The 16,719-nt window shown below is 43.9% G+C and overlaps 1 protein-coding gene across 1 annotated transcript in view; it reads left to right on the forward strand.

Annotated features, from left to right (window-relative positions):
- The window catches only part of ALG6 (ALG6 alpha-1,3-glucosyltransferase), an 84,148-nt gene that overhangs the window by 44,408 nt on the left and 23,021 nt on the right, over positions 1-16,719 (forward strand). Inside the window, exons 9-10 of the mRNA XM_089653381.1 lie at positions 8,971-9,056; positions 11,238-11,322. Of these exons, the coding sequence (XP_089509507.1) occupies positions 8,971-9,056; positions 11,238-11,322 (171 nt within the window). The remainder of the gene's footprint in view (positions 1-8,970; positions 9,057-11,237; positions 11,323-16,719) is intronic.

Consider the following 16,719-nt stretch of genomic DNA (forward strand, 5'->3'; position numbering starts at 1 on the left):
CTGTGTTACCTTAACTGACAATTACGCACTCATGCAACGCTGCACCCAAATTAAATTACGCCCTTTTTTTTTCCACGACTAGAGCTGTCTTTCGGTGGTCGCATGTGTGGTTTTTTTTTTTTTTTTTGCACTATAAAAAAAGACCTACAATTTTGAGAAAAAAACAATATTTTTGACTTTTTGCTATTAAACATGTTCAGTTAAAAAAATCAAATTTCGTCATAAGTTTAGGCCAAAATGTATCCTGCTCCATGTCTTTGCTACAAAGAAATCCCAATACGTGAAAATTAATTGGTTCACGTAAAAGTTATAGCGTTTACAAATGGCGGTATAGATACTGGATTTTTTACTAGTAATGGCAGCGATCAGCTACTTATAACGGGACTGCGGTGGGCATTCTGACACTGGGGGGAACTGACGTGGTGTCACTGACATCCCCAGTGACACCAATACAGTGATCAGTGCTAATAAAAAGCACCGACACTGTACTAATGACACTGGGCAGGAAGGGGTGAACATGGGGCAATCAAAGGGTTATCTGTGTGCTGTTTTACTAGGGGCTATGTGATTGTGCTTCACTGTAAGCACACTGCTTTGCATGGCTGTGCTATGCACAGCCATGCAAAGCAGTGTGTACGAGCTGACAGGGAGAAGAACTGTTTTGTCTGCAGGAGCCTGTATCCACCACCCAATGATCGTTGCAATGCTTTTCAGGCTCAAAAATGCACAAAATCATTTGCATTTGGGGTTTTTATTTTTGCTAAAGGTGGACTTGGATGGATCGAAATTCTGCCTGTTCAGCGGTTACTGGGCGAATTTTGATCCATGTGTGACCAGTGCAGTTGAAAGGAAGTCGATCTGCTTCAACTTCTGCTTAACCTATCTGTCAGATAAAAGCCACTCGACCAGTGGCTGCAAAACTGATCTGTGTATTTGGACAGTGGGGAACTCCCCCCTGCTGTGAGAATGCAATAACACATCGGGGAGGATTCCCCTATCCACCTAAAAAGTGTGGATGGGGGAATTGGTTCAGGTTTTTGTGTTTTTTGTTTTTTTTTGTTCAGCCCGCTGGCCAAACAATAAAAATGGAACTGTGTATGGCCAGCTTGGTTCAATCATTAATGTATTATATAATGGTTCTGTAAATTCCCTCTGTAGTGGTCATCTCTCTATACTGGGGGGTGTGATTAGAAACTTTTTGACTGCTGAGATGAAGTGCTGCGAAAAAGTATTTTCGCTCTTCCCGATTTTTTATTTTTTTTTTCTTGCATTATTGTCACACTTAAATGATTCAGATCGTCAAACAAATTTTACTGTTACACAAAGCTAACCCGAGTAAATATAAAATGTTGTTTTTAAATGATGATTTCATTTATTAAGGGAAAAAAGCTATGCAAACCTGCCTGGCCTTATGTGAAAAAGTAATTGTGCTAAGTCATGAATGAACTGTAATTAACCACATTTTTTGGAAAGCAGAGTCAAATTTCACTTGCCACCCCTAAGCCTGATTACTGCCAGACCTGTTGAATCAAGAAATCACTTAAATAGAAGCTGTCTGACAAAGTGAAGCACATAAACCAAAAAACAAAAAAAAAAAACAAAAACACACATGCAGTGATCTAAAGAAACAAACAGGAACAGATGAGAAACAAAAAATATAATCAGAAAGAGGGCAAATACTTTTTCACAGCTTCCTTTTTGACTTAAAAAAATATTCAGTGGATCTCTGTATTACATGCACATTTCTCCATGTTTTGTTTTCTCTTTCAGAATTTAGGAATTCAAAAAAAATCCAAAAAAATCCAGTGAGCTCTTGACTTCCTGTTTGACAACACTACCTCTGCTGTATTAATATCCTATACAGTGTAGTCAGTTCTGTTATAGTTCTTTTCAGATTTGGACTACAGAACACTCTCTACACCTCCCTAACATAAGGGGGAGGGGTTTTTATAGTTCATGGAAAGAACTGGGGCGTGGCTGACTACACTGTTTGGGTTTTCAGTGCAGCAGTGGCAGTTCATACAGGAAGTTAGGAGCTTGATGGATTTCTGGCAGGATCGGGTGCTTTTCTGTACTTGCAGCATTTTTTAAAGAGATAAAACATGGGGAAATGTGCATGTATTACAGAGATACACTGATTTTTTTTTTTTCCTGCCCTTGCTTCCACTTTGTTACAATGGGTCAGATATTTGGAGGAAATGTTTTCCTGCAGTGTTCTTGGATATGGCAATCCCCATCTCCCCTCATATCCGTTCTCGGACGTCCTTCGGTCCTGCCTGTCCGCACAGCTGTAGGCGCGGCAGCTGTCAGCAGGATGAGTTTCGCGGACATCAGCGCTGTGGTTACCAGTTTCATTTTGAAAGTGATCCTAGCACAACTGTTAATGTCTTTAGCCTCCCTGACCTATCACCCAATAACCTCATCGCTGCTGGAAGACATTGTGTGCTGCAGAGGCAAAAGCCCAATTTTACTTAAAGTATAACTAAAGGCAAAACATTTTTTGTTTTTTTTTTAGTTTTGGACAGAGTGGAGAGGGATTCGAACGTTTGTCGGTATTTATTGCTGTCTGTGCCCCCGTTAAGGAGATCCCCCTCTCTATTTCTTCTGTTAAACATTATTGAAAGTGAAAGTAAAGAAAATCCCAAATTTGGGGTTGTCCACCAGAACAAGAGAGGGGGAATCTTCAATGGGAACACTAGATTTGGTGACTCGGGGGTCCCTTAGTGAGTCCCTTAATTTGAAAGAATTTCCTCTCACTTCCTGTTTGGCTATGGGACAGAAAGTGAAGGGAAATCTCCCCAATGGGACACAGATGGCAAAAAAAAAAAAAAAAAAAGAAATATGACTAGTTATAACCCTCCCACACCCTATCCAAAATACAAAAAAAAAATAGGTTTTACTTTAACCAGCACGGCCCGGCCTATAGCCAGATGGCAGCCGGGCGAACAGCTCGTCCCTCCGGGTGGAAGCCACATGGCGTCCTTTCCGGAACACGCATTGCGTATGCCTGCAGGGCCGCGCTGTGTTGAGATCTGTCACCACACATGGCCGATGACAGATCTGTGTACCAGCCCAGTTGCGAGTACCATGTGACCTGCTGTGATCAATCACAGCAGGTCACATGACAGTTGTATACAATGGATGGCTTCCTTTCATGCCATCCATTGTATACAAGTGTGTCTAGCTGTGAATGGTCACAGCAATCACATGCAAAAGCTGGGCCAATCACAGCCCATCTGTGTCATGTGATTAGCCGTGGCCAATCACAGCTAATCACAAAAAAAAAACCCTGAATGAATCGATTTCATTCAGGTAAATGCTTGCTTATAGCAAAGTAATTCTTTGCTATAACCAATCAAATTGTGTAAAAAAAAAACAAAACTGATCACTTCCCCAAAGTAGTACGACGTTACTATGGTAACATTATACTACTTTGGTCATAGTGCAATTTGAAAAAAAATCTTAAAAAAAGAGAAAAAAATGTAATAAAAAAAATTGAAAAAAAAATTATAATTTTTTTTTTTTCGTAACAGTCACCAGTCAGTGTCCCTGATCACCGCCATGCCAGTTATATGATGACGCTGTACTGCACTGGTGACGGTATGTAATAAAAAAATAGTGAAAATTATTTTTTTAATTTCTTCATTTTCCGAAAAATTATGACAAAAATATTACAACTTCAAAAAACTCTCCATGCCTCTTATGAAATACGTCGGATTGTCTACTTTGTAAAAAGGGGTCATTTGGGTGATATCTGTACTGTTCTGACATTTGGGGGATATCTGTACTGTCCTGACATTTGGGGGATATCTGTACCGTCCTGACATTTGGTGGGATATCTGTACCGTCCTGACATTTGGTGGGATATCTCTACTGTCCTGACATTTGGTGGGATATCTGTACTATTCTGACATTCTTGGATCTCAAGAAATTAGATTGGCCGTCAGTACTTCAGGATTGATCAATATTCAGATCTATACCATAGTTTGTGAACTCTATAACTTTCCTACAGACTAATTAATACATCCTAATTTGGGTTATTTTCACCAAAGACATGGAGCAGAATACATCTTGGCCTAAATTTATGAAGAACAATTATTTATTTGCAAACTTTTATAAACAAAAACAAAGAAAAACATGGGGTTTTTTTTTCAAACTTTTCGGTCTTTTTTTGTTAATTTAGCAAAAAATAAAAACCCCGGCGGTGATTAAATACCACCAAAAGAAAGCTCTAGTTGTTTGAAGAAAATTATAAAATTTTAGTTTGGGTACAATGTTGCATGACCGCGCAATTGTCATTCAAAGTCTGGGCAGGAAGGGGGTAAAAGTGCCCGGTATGGAAGCGGTTAAAGTTTTGTTAAACCTTCATTAGGGAAAAAACAAATCTAGCAACATAGCTTCTCTACTTTCTTCCTTGCTGTTCTTCCTTTGTGCAGGTTGACATTTCTGCATGCCCCTTCATTGAATTTCTCTGTCCTACATTTTAGCCTTTGGGGTGTTTCCAGGGACCCTGAAGCCCTAGCATAACCACCCCTACATGTGCGCTGGGACTACATCTGATGTGCCGATGCTCTATGTATCGCAAAGGCGGCCAGAAGCCGTATATCTCAGGTCACTCCCCTGCTAATCTTTTTTGAAAAGAAACGAACAACAATTTATACAAACGTAATTAAAAAAATTGTACACCTGCACCCCCTACTATCAAAAATCTAATTTTGTATTCCTAATACTTTCCCCTGTATATATGAAAAAAAAACCAAAAAACATACTTATTGGTCCAATGTTGTCTTGCTTGCAGGTAAAGTTCTACCAGGGCCGTGGATAAGGGGGTACCACCACTTCTCCTGTACAGGGCCCAGGCCAGCAGGGGGGCCCAGGTAGCTGGGTGAATCGGATGTGGACAGGGAGGGTGTTCGGCAAGGTGAGGGGGCAATTACTGAAACTGATCCCATGTATGGCTCTCTCTGCAGCAGCTAAAAGCTGGATTCTTCTCCTCTCCAGGTTCCTGTAAATGTCCCCCGCCCACCATGCCGATCACCCTCCCTGTGCACATCTGATTCACCCAGCTGTCTGGGCCCCCAAAGTGCTGGCTTTCCTCCTCTCCTTCTCAACGGCAGCTACAAGCAGACATAAAGATCCTTCAGGATGGAGAGCGGGGCAAGGGTCCAATAATTATGTCACATGAACCAGCCCCTTCCTTTCCAGAATGAACGCAATGAGTGATCAGTACTGATCACTCATTGTGTTCATTCATAACTGAAGCATAGTAAAGTGTGCTTTTTTTTGTTTTGTTTTGTTTTTTTTGAAGGGGCCCTTTCAGGTTTGCTTAATGGGGCCCCTTGGTTTCTAACAGGAGCCCTTAGTTGTACCCACACTGCTCTTCTCCAGTTCTGACATTTTGAATTGAGATCCATGCGCAGACATATTGCAATATTGCAGTGGACTTTGCCGGATCTATGGGACCTGGCGGATCCCTGGAACATGTGTAGAAAAGCTGCATGCCCTGTCAGTAAACCGGTAGAGACCCGCAGAGTTCCTGTGCTGTTTTTTTTTTTTTTTTTTTTTTTCTGGCATGTGATTGGATATTCTTTGTAAAGTGAAGCTTACCCTCATTTACTAAGCTCTGGAGCAGCTTCACTTGCAGAGTGCACAGTTTGTTTACCTTTAGTAAATCAACTTAATCCATTCTTCACGTATGAATCTTCTTGAATCTTGGTGCGCTGTGTGTATTTTTTCCAGATCTGCGCAGTAACCCAATGTGCAACTTTCCCTCTGTGCAGAGCTTCCTGAAATAAAGACCACTTGCTGATGCTCTCTCCTTGTCCAGAGGGACTGGTCTTGTCTCCTCCCCCCTTCCTGTAGTTTTTGGCAGGCAGCCTGTAGTGGGTGGAGCCTGTTGGGTCCCTCCCACAGTTCTGCTTTTTTGCACAGGCTATGTACTGCACAGCATGGTGATGATGCAAAGGTATTTAGTGCACACAAAGGTTTTATATCCTGCAAGGTAAAGTCATGATGTACTAGTATGCACCGCATACCAGCACAGTATGACAGACTTACCTGTGAAACAGATCCCTTCAGCGGTGACCTGTCAACACTGACAGGGAATCCATTTTCACCCAGTCTTCCTTCCGGGTTCGTCAGCTCCAGCCACTCGAATGGCCGAGCTGCGATGACATCACACATACACCCGGGAGTCACGGCCGTGGCACAGCTCTCTCAATGGTAATGTCACCATCTGCTTCACGTGTAAATATCTCCTAAGTCCTCAGACACACTTGAAGTTTTTATAGCGGCTGTTTTTGGCTTTTGGCTGTTTTTTTCTACAGCCAGTAAACCCCCCAGCATGTTATCCTATGTGTCCATCCCCGGCGTGTTATCCTATGTGTCCATCCCCGGCATGTTATCCTATGTGTCCATCCCCGGCATGTTATCCTGTGTGTCCATCCCCGGCATGTTATCCTGTGTGTCCATCCCCGGCATGTTATCCTATGTGTCCATCCCCGGCGTGTTATCCTATGTGTCCATCCCCGGCATGTTATCCTATGTGTCCATCCCCGGCGTGTTATCCTATGTGTCCATCCCCGGCATGTTATCCTATGTGTCCATCCCCGGCATGTTATCCTACGTGTCCATCCCCGGCATGTTATCCTACGTGTCCATCCCCGGCATGTTATCCTATGTTTCCATCCCCGGCATGTTATCCTATGTGTCCATCCCCGGCATGTTATGCTGTGTGTCCATCCCCGGCATGTTATCCTATGTGTCCATCCCCGGCATGTTATCCTATGTGTCCATCCCCGGCATGTTATCCTTTGTGTCCATCCCCAGCATGTTATCCTACGTGTCCATCCCCAGCATGTTATCCTACGTGTCCATCCCCGGCATGTTATCCTACGTGTCCATCCCCGGCATGTTGTCCTACGTGTCCATCCCCGGCATGTTGTCCTACGTGTCCATCCCCGGCATGTTATCCTACGTGTCCATCCCCGGCATGTTATCCTACGTGTCCATCCCCGGCATGTTATCCTACGTGTCCATCCCCGGCATGTTATCCTATGTGTCCATCCCCGGCATGTTATCCTACGTGTCCATCCCCGGCATGTTATCCTACGTGTCCATCCCCGGCATGTTATCCTACGTGTCCATCCCCGGCATGTTATCCTACGTGTCCATCCCCGGCATGTTATCCTACGTGTCCATCCCCGGCATGTTATCCTACGTGTCCATCCCCGGCATGTTATCCTACGTGTCCATCCCCGGCATGTTATCCTACGTGTCCATCCCTGACATTTTATCCTACGTGTCCATCCCCGGCATGTTATCTTACGTGTCCATCCCCGGCATGTTATCCTGTGTGTCCATCCCCGGCATGTTATCCTGTGTGTCCATCCCCGGCATGTTATCCTGTGTGTCCATCCCCGGCATGTTATCCTACGTGTCCATCCCCGGCATGTTATCCTACGTGTCCATCCCCGGCATGTTATCCTATGTGTCCATCCCCAGCATGTTATCCTGTGTGTCCATCCCCAGCATGTTATCCTGTGTGTCCATCCCCGGCATGTTATCCTGTGTGTCCATCCCCGGCATGTTATCCTATGTGTCCATCCCCGGCAGGTTGGAGGGGGGGGGGGGGGAGTTAATTTGTTTTTGCACACCAAAAATCTTTGAAATGTAACACATTTTTTTTGCCAGTTACTGGATCTCCTAACAAACAAATAATTGGGCAGCTTAGTAATTGGTTAGCACTAATGGTCTAAATCTCAACCAGAAGGGGTTGTGGGGCAATAGGGACAATGGCACATATATGGTGGGATTGTCCGAGGATGCAGGTGTTTTGGCAAGATATAATTCTACATATATAGGAGATTTGGGGGACATTTATCCAGAAGGATCTGTGGGTGTGTCTTTTTTTTAGAAGATAGAAAAAGTGAAACAATATAAAAATAGCATATTATATAATCTGATTAGTGCAGCAAAATGTTTAATCCCTACATTTTGGCAGGTTCAGGACCCTCCAACCACGAGGGACTGGATATATAGAGTCGATTATATTAAAAGGATGGAGGAGCCAAGCCGTATGGAGGAGGATAAAATAGAGAAGTTTAGAAAAGAATGGAGTAAGTGGTATGAATTTAAAAAATCAGAAAAATATCTAAAAATGTGGGGGGCCCTGGCAGTAGAGTCGGAGAATCAAACTGATCAAACTGGTTAAGTAGATGTTATGCAGGCCATAGACGGTTCACTTATCAGCCGAATTTTCGTCCAATATTCGCACCGTTAGTGGGGCAATGTCGTCAGCTGATATTCCTCCTCATTTCTTTTATCGGTCGTGGTGGAAAATTTACAAAAAACGGACGATTTTTGTAATCATTGGTGGCAACAGAACGACCGATTTTTCGTTTTTCAGCCGAAAATTCAGCCGATAAACGAACTGTCTATGGCCTGCATTAGCAAATAGGGTTGCAGACACAGGTCGGTAAATGGGGGGGGAAAGAGATGGTAAGAATCAATTGGACAGGGGTAATTGTATCGGGAGGGGAGGCTTTAGGGTGGATGGGAATGGGGTTAAAATGGATGTATTTTCTTCTGACAAAAGTTATATGGCTGTTTTATGTATTGTAATGAAAGATATAATTAAAAAAGTAAATACATAACCTGCTTGGAGTTTGCATGTTCTCTATGTGCTTTGGTGGGTTTCCTCACACACACCCAAAGACAACCTGGTAGGTTAATTGGCCCCTGTCTAAATTGGCTCTTGTATGTGTACGTATGTGAGATGGGAACCTTAGGTTTTGAGCTCCTTGGGGTCAGGGACCGATGTGAATGTACTGTATGTAAAGTGTTGCATAAAGTGTCAGCGATAAATAAATAATTGCACAGGATTACATTTCTGTGCACAAATTTGACAATGAATTTCTATTCATTGTTTGTTGTTTCGTTGATCCCTTAATATCTGTTTTCCCCCTTCAGGATAAAGTGGCCAATGTTTGGTGCAGTCTGAGCATCCTGTTTAAAATAAAATCTGTGTTGTCAGCGGAGACCCAGTTGAAATTTAGGTAAGTCAATCTTTAATGCTTTTTTTCTGGAGAACATTTTTTTTAAAACCATGGAAGGTAATGTTAATCTTGCCAGTGTGTATTTGCCCCTTGGGGGAATTAATTTAATTTTTATTTATTTCAGGTACTTATATAGCGCCATCAATTTACACAGCACTTTACATATATATTGTACATTCCCATCAGTCCCTAACCCTCAAGGGGCGTACAATCTAAGGTCCCTAACTCACATTCATACATACACATACTAGGGGCAATTTAGACAGGAGCCAATTCACCTACCAGCATGTCTTTGGAGTGTGGGAGGAAATCGGAGTACCCGGAGGAAACCCACGCAGTCACAGGGAGAACATGCAAACTCCAGGCAGGTGGTGCCAGGGTTGGGATTCGAACCAACGACCTGAGTACTGCCAGGCAGAAGTGCTAACCATTTAGCCACTGTTTCAGATGTGCCTATTTCAGATGTGCACTAGAGCAGCTGCTCTACCGACTCTCTTCCTCTCTTTCGCCGATGGCTCCCCCTGCTGTCAATGACAACAAGTGAGGGAGGGGCTGAGCTCGTTCTGTGTGTCAATGGATACACGGAGCAGGGCTCGGTGGCGAGCATGTATGAGTGCCTCCGTGCACCCTTGTTTTAGGATCCGCGATGAAAGTGAGAGATGCTGATATCCTCTGTTTTGTAGGAATATTTACTGTGCTTCACACTGGTTACGTAGAGGCATTTTTGGTTCCTTTGAGCTTCCCTCATTATAACCTGCCTGCTATTTGCTTTCTCATTACATTTAAGGCCTCATGCCCACTGGACCTTTAGCCTGTGTGCATGAGGTTCTGGTGTTTAGGTGTATATTTTTCACCTTTTTATTATCACTTTATTCATTTGTCAGCACTTTACCACTGGTGTCACCTATATATGTTTGCTTCATCTTATGTACATATATATATATTTTTAGAGTGACACTATTTTATGGTACCAGTAAGTCACTTTATTATTGCTAGCACCTTGTCACTTGTCATTTTACGGTCGTATTGATATTCATTATGATCTACATATGATTATGGTTATCTTAGCGCTACACCCTATTTTATATTGACATTTTGAAGGTTTTTTTGGTACCTTTCGGTGTTTTAGCGGCTTTACTGACTTTTAGCGCTCACTTATCCCTGTTTGTGCCTAATCAAGCTGACTTGCTTTGGTGAGGCTGTTTAGATATACCAGGACTCTCCCAAAAGCTGGAGGGGGGGGTCCAAATATGCAAGAAGCAGAGTAGAAAAGAATAGAATAGAGAAGTTTGTATAATATATAAAATTCATATTCAAATAGATCTTTTATAAAATGAATTGTATATATTTTACAAGCTTTTATAGTTGTAGCCCCGATCAAGGGCCACAATAATCTTTGCATTTTAGAGGGCTTGTATTGTGTATACCTCAGATGCCACAATGTGTATGTTTTAGCTCTTCATAAAGCGAAAAGTGATACTAAAGCTAAAAACTTTTTTTTTTAACTTTAATTTTCTTGCATTAAGTTAAAAAAAAGTTTTATATTTCTCTGCCCCTCGTTCCCTACCGCACTTGAATGACCCCCCCATGCTAGCAGTCTTGTGAATGGACTGTTCCTGACGTCATCGCGCCCATAGGCCTGCTCTGGACGTGAGGATGGCAGGAATAGTCCATTGCTGGACGTTGCGGTTTTAGGAGGTATCGGGTAAATATAACTTTTCCTTGCGTCCCAGGACAAAACGAGCAGTTAACCCATGCAGTCTGGGCACAGCCCCACTGCATGGGAAAATAAAAATTTTGCACCGAGGTCTTCTTTAAAAACATTGCTTTTACTTTCCATGGGGATAGCACCACTCTAGCTAAATTCCTTTTCCTCCCTGCTATCACTGTTGTGTATCTGATCTGAAACCAACGCTAGTGTGGTGTCTATACCTCCATCTGCACATGGCCATTCATAAAATGCATGCAAAGGGGTGTGGGGTAGAAGCACCATCAGATCTGACAAAATGAATGATTTAAAAGCCTACATACATACGGATACTTAGGGGAATTATTTTGCTGTCCTGCCTTACAACATTACGTTGTACATTTTTCAGGGAGCTGGAAATATAGTTTGACTGTAGAATGAACCACAGATTGTACATTTCCTCTAAATAACTCAAACTGTTTTTTGTCCTTTAGTTTTGCCTGCACTTTGCTGGGGGCTCTGCCATCTTGTCTCAAATTAACTATGAACCCCACTCTCAGGGGATTCAAACTTTCCTTGGTAAGTTCAAATTACCATTTTTTTACAATTATATTATTATTTTTATTTGTATATCAACAGACTGCATATAGGTAAAGTGATTCTAAAGGTTCATTTTGGGTTTTTTTTAATAACATGTCATACTTGCTCTGTGGAATGGTTTTGTACAGAGCAGTCCCAATCCTTTTCTCCTCGGGCCCCCCCGCCGGTGCTCTTGGCTCCTCCCTCTTGACCAGTGCCCACAATGGCAAGCTGCTTGCTATGGTGGCACTGGTGCATTCTCGCAACTGAGCCCCGCTCTGTGTCCATAAGACACGCGCTCTCCTCATTGGCTCACTGTCTGCGATTGGCAGCAGTAGGAGCCAATGGCACCTGCTGCTGTGTCTCAGCCAATAGGGAGAGAGAGACTCAGGACAGTTATGGCTACCGTGCACATCGCTGGATTGAGAGGGGCCTCAGGTGAGTATTAGGCAGGACTGTGGGGGGAGTAGCACACAGAATGTTTGTTTTTTACCTGTGCATGAAGGTAAAAAAAAAGCCCTCAGCCTTTACACTTTAAAGAGGAACGTTCGTGGAAATAAAAGAGTTATTGTCCATCCCACTCCCCCAAACACAAATTGCTTGGAAAAAAAAAAAATAATGCACCTTCATGGGGTATGCCCATGATGCTCTGCATTCACAGGGAGTGGGTTGTATGACACAGAACTTGGTAGAGGACTGGCAGTTCAGATTGAGGAAGATACAGGATCAGGATATGGAGTTGGAGCTACCTTTTTATACAGAAGGTGTTTGTGTGTGGAAAAATGAGGGGAGGGGGAGTTTTGACAGCTTAAAGCAGAGTTCCACTCACCCTGTCAAAATTATAAAAGTCAGCAGCTACAAAAACTGTAGTTGCTGACTTTTATTACCTGTCCCTCCCGTGGTGTGTCCCCCGCAGCCCGTTTCACCGGCCGTCCTGGATTCCAGGAAGCCGGCATCTTCAGTGTGGGCATCCGGCTGTGATAGCTTACGGCTTCACAGCCGGGTACCCACTGCGCATGCGCGATTAGCTCTGCGCTTCATGAATGGTCCTGTAGTCTTCTGGAACCTGTCATGTGTCCCAGAAGACTACAGGGAGGGAGGACACCTTCCGCTTCCAATCGCCTAGGCGATTGGACCGGAAGTGGGAGCGGGTTCCTGTCAAATTCGGGGATCTGCTCCCCCCCGCCCCCCAAAGGTGCCAATCCTTAATGGGGAGCGGGGGAGCAGTCCTTAAAGAGGAACTTCCCCTATTGGGTGGAGCTCCGTTTTAAGGAAGAATTCCTGGTATGGATATTTTTTTTTTATGGTTACATTGATCCGGCTTAGACCTATGTAAGTATGCATGTGTCAGGGCTCCGGGTATGACCAGAGGTATGTGAACTGACGCAGGGAAACGCAGGCTTCAGATATGTTATAAACAATATAATTTATTAATACTAACAATACATAAACGCAGTGCAATACTAAAACATAACACAGTGCAAACGAACCAAACCAAACCACCCACAGATAACAATACATACAATGCAAGCGTAGTCAGGCAGGCCGGGTCAATAATAATCGGGCAGGTAGGTACAGGGGGTCAGGCAGAGAATGGTCGGGGTCACAAGCCAGGGATCAAACAGGAGAAGTCAGCAGAGGTCCGGATCAGGCAGGGTCGGCAACAAATCAGTCAGACAGGAACAGGAACGCAGGTAACAAGATACAGGGGCCCATGGAAAAACACACACCAAGGCACAGACTGCAGGTCTGGCCATCCCTTAAATACACCTGTAATCAGCCTCAGGTGTTTTGGCTGACTGCAGGGTTGAGTCTCTGATTGCTGAGAGCACCCGCTGGCCAGCCCTGGTACTGCAGCCCACAAGGCAGGTGAGTCCCACCATTATTGGCAAGTCCATTCCTGACAATATGTCATGCCTGTGGGATCCTCCTGAAAGCTAGAAATTGCTGTAATAGGCATCTCTGCTACCTTCCAGGTCCCATACCAACCAGCTGCTCTGATGTATTGTGAACACAGGGGGTCGTCCGCTTGCCTCATACGCCATTCAGAGATCGCTTTGCAGCTTCTCGATAAATGCAATATGTTCTCTGATCGGACAAGTAGATTATGATTTCAACACTCCGCCTCTCCACCTCATTCAATCAGAAAACACTTTGCATTCATTGAGAAAATGCAAAGCGACCTCTGAATAGCACCCATACCGAGCAGCCCACCTGTGTTCACAATGCAGCAGGGCAGCCATTCAGCACAGGACCCTGAAGCTAGTGGAGATCACTGTAATAACAGTGCCTACTACAGTGATTTGTAGCTTCCAGGGGATCCCACAGGTATGGTATATACAAGCGTACCTCAGTTTACGAATTTAATGCGTTCTCCAGGACGTTTCGTATTGCGAAAAATTTGCAAACTGAAACGCGGTTTCCCATAGGAATGCATAGAAAATCAATTAATCCGTTCCGGAGGTCAGAAAAAGTTTAAAAAAAGTATGTTATCTGTTCAAAACTCTTTATAAAGTGCACTTTAAAGGCACGGCGTTATAAACCTCCCAGGTGCAATGCATCCTGGGAAAACTTGCTTCGTATTGCGAAAAAAATGTGTAAAGCGAGGCATTATTTTCAATGGATTTTCATTCGTAAACTGAAAATTATGCTAACCGAGGCGTTCGGAAACCGAGGTACGCCTGTACATGAATACAGTACTGTGCAAAAGTTTTAGGCAGGTGTGAAGAAATGCTGTAAAGTAAGAATGCTTTCAAAAGTATATACAGTTGTGCTCAAAAGTTTGCATCCCCTGGCAGAAATTGTGAAATTCTGGCATTGATATTGAAAATATGACTGATCATGCCAAAAAATGCTCTTTTATTGAAGGATGATGATCATATGAAGACATTTATTATCAAAGAGTTGTTTGGCTCCTTTTTAAATCATAATGGTAACAGAAATCACCCAAATGGCCGGATCAGAAGCTTCCCTCCCCTGGAATGTTTGGCCTTGGTACAGACACACAAGGTGACACACACGGGATAAAATGCCAATTAGAGGTTAATGTCCCACATCTGTGGCTTTATAAATTGCAATTAGTGTCAGTGTATAAATAGTCAACAAGATTGTTAGCTCTTACGTGGAAGCACTGACTAGGCTAGATACTGAGCCATGGGGATCAGAAAAGAACTGTCAAAAGTCCTGTGTAACAAGGTAATGGAACTTTATAAAGATGGAAAAGGACATAAAAAGATGTCCAAAGCCTTGAATATGCCAATCAGTACTGTTAAATCACCTATTAAGAAGTGGAAAGTTTGGGGATCTCTTGATACCAAGCAAAGGTCAGGTAGACCAAGAGTGTACAGAAGAAAAATCTAAATCAGTATTTGGTGTGACTATCCTTTGGCTTTAGGCCAGCATCAATTCTTATACTTATACATTTTGTACACTTGCAAAAAGTTTGTGCTTTTGTAGGATTAAAGTCAGGTGTATGAATAACCAATTAACCAATTAGACCGAGCAGGTGCTAATGATCATCAGTTTTATATGTAGGTTGAAACACAGTCATTAAAGCGGAGCTCCACCCAAAAGGGGAAGTTCCGCTTTAAGGACTGCTCCCCCGCTCCCCATTAAGGATTGGCACCTTTGGGGGGTGGGAGGGGGAGCGGGTACCCGAATTTGACAGGTACCCACTCCCACTTCTGGTCCGATCGCCTAGGCGACCGGAAGCGGAAGGTGTCCTACTTCCCTGTAGTCTTTTGGGACACGTGACAGGTCCCAGAAGACTACAGGACCATTCATGAAGTGCATGCGCAGTGGGTACCCGGCTGTGAAGCCGCAAGCTGCACAGCCCGGTGCCCACACTGAAGATGCCGGCCTCCTGGAATACAGGACGGCCGGTGAAACGGGCTACGGGGGACACACCGAGGGACAGGTAAGTGGCTGTTTTTTTAAAAGTCAGCAGCTACAGTTTTTGTAGCTGCTGACTTTTCTATTTTGACAGTGAGTGGAACTCCGCTTTAAGCTGTCAAAACTGCCCCCCCCCCTCATTTTTCCACACGCAAACACCTTCTGTATTAAAAAGGTAGCTCCAACTCCATATCCTGATCCTGTATCTTCCTCAATCTGAACTGCCAGTCCTTTACCAGGTTATGTGTCATACAACCCACTCCCTGTGAATGCAGAGCATCATGGGCATACCCCTTGAAGGTACATTATTTTTTTAACAGGTACCCGCTCCCACTTCCGGTCCAATCGCCTAGGCGACCGGAAGCGGAAGGTGTCCCTCCTCTGTGTAGTCTTTTGGGACTTGTGACAGGTCCCAGAAGACTACAGGACCATTCATGAAGTGCAGCGCTACTTGCACATGCGCAGTGGGTACCCGGCTGTGAAGCCGCAAGCTGTCACAGCCGGGTGCCCACACTGAAGATGCCGGCCTCCTGGAATACAGGGCGGCCGGTGAAACGGGCTGTGGGGGGACACACCGCGGGGCCGAGGGACAGGTAAAAGTTTTTGTAGCTGCTGACTCTTATTTTTTGACAGGATGAGTGGAACTCCGCTTTAACTAAAACAGAAACAGGAAAAAGGCTTAGAACTGGATGAGGAATAACCAAACTCTGCTACTAACGTGAGGTTGTGGAAGACCGTTTCTATTTCAATGGTTTTTATTAATTTTTTAAACAGTATAAAACAGAGGCAATAAAACACGCCCACGCAGGGGCTATCAATTGCACAGATAAACAAAATGCAAAATAAAAAAAAAAGGAAAAACAGTGCTCTAACGCCAGCAGGGCAAAAGGTACGCCCACGCAGGGGCTATCATTGGCACATAAGTTACAAAACATTAATGTAACTGACAATAACAACTAAATGCAGCTGTCCAGTCACACCAAAAACAGAGAGAGAGAGAAAAAGGAAGAAAGAGGAGAAAAAAAAAAGGGGGGGGGCAAAGAGCAGGGGTCCAAGAGCACCAATACCGAACGCCATTACATCCCCAGACTAGCCGGGGGGAGTGAGGGAAAGGCATATTGCAACCACGGCTCCCATATTTTCAAAAATTTACGTTGGGAGTCGTTGTGGATACTCGTGGAAGACCGTTTCATGTCACAGGTCATACACTATGGCAGGATTTGGCACAGCAACAAGACACAAGGTAGTTATACTGCATCAGCAAGATCTCTCCTAAGCAAATATTCTGAAGCAGACTGGGGTTTCAAGAGGGGGTTCAAGCTCTTTTGAAAAAGCACAAAGAAACGTTGTGGACTGTAGATGCAGTGGTCAGCCAAGGAAATTTAATGCAGCAGATTAAAATCACTTCATGCTTATTTCCCTTCTACATCGGAAGATGTCCAGCAGTGCCATCAGCACAGAGCTGACAGAAACCAGTGGGACCCAAGTACACACATCTACTGTCGG

The sequence above is a fragment of the Staurois parvus genome, unplaced genomic scaffold (assembly GCF_062004578.1).
Source record: "Staurois parvus isolate SC_StPar_1 unplaced genomic scaffold, SC_StPar_1.0 ptg000709l, whole genome shotgun sequence".
Classification (NCBI taxonomy): domain Eukaryota; kingdom Metazoa; phylum Chordata; class Amphibia; order Anura; family Ranidae; genus Staurois; species Staurois parvus.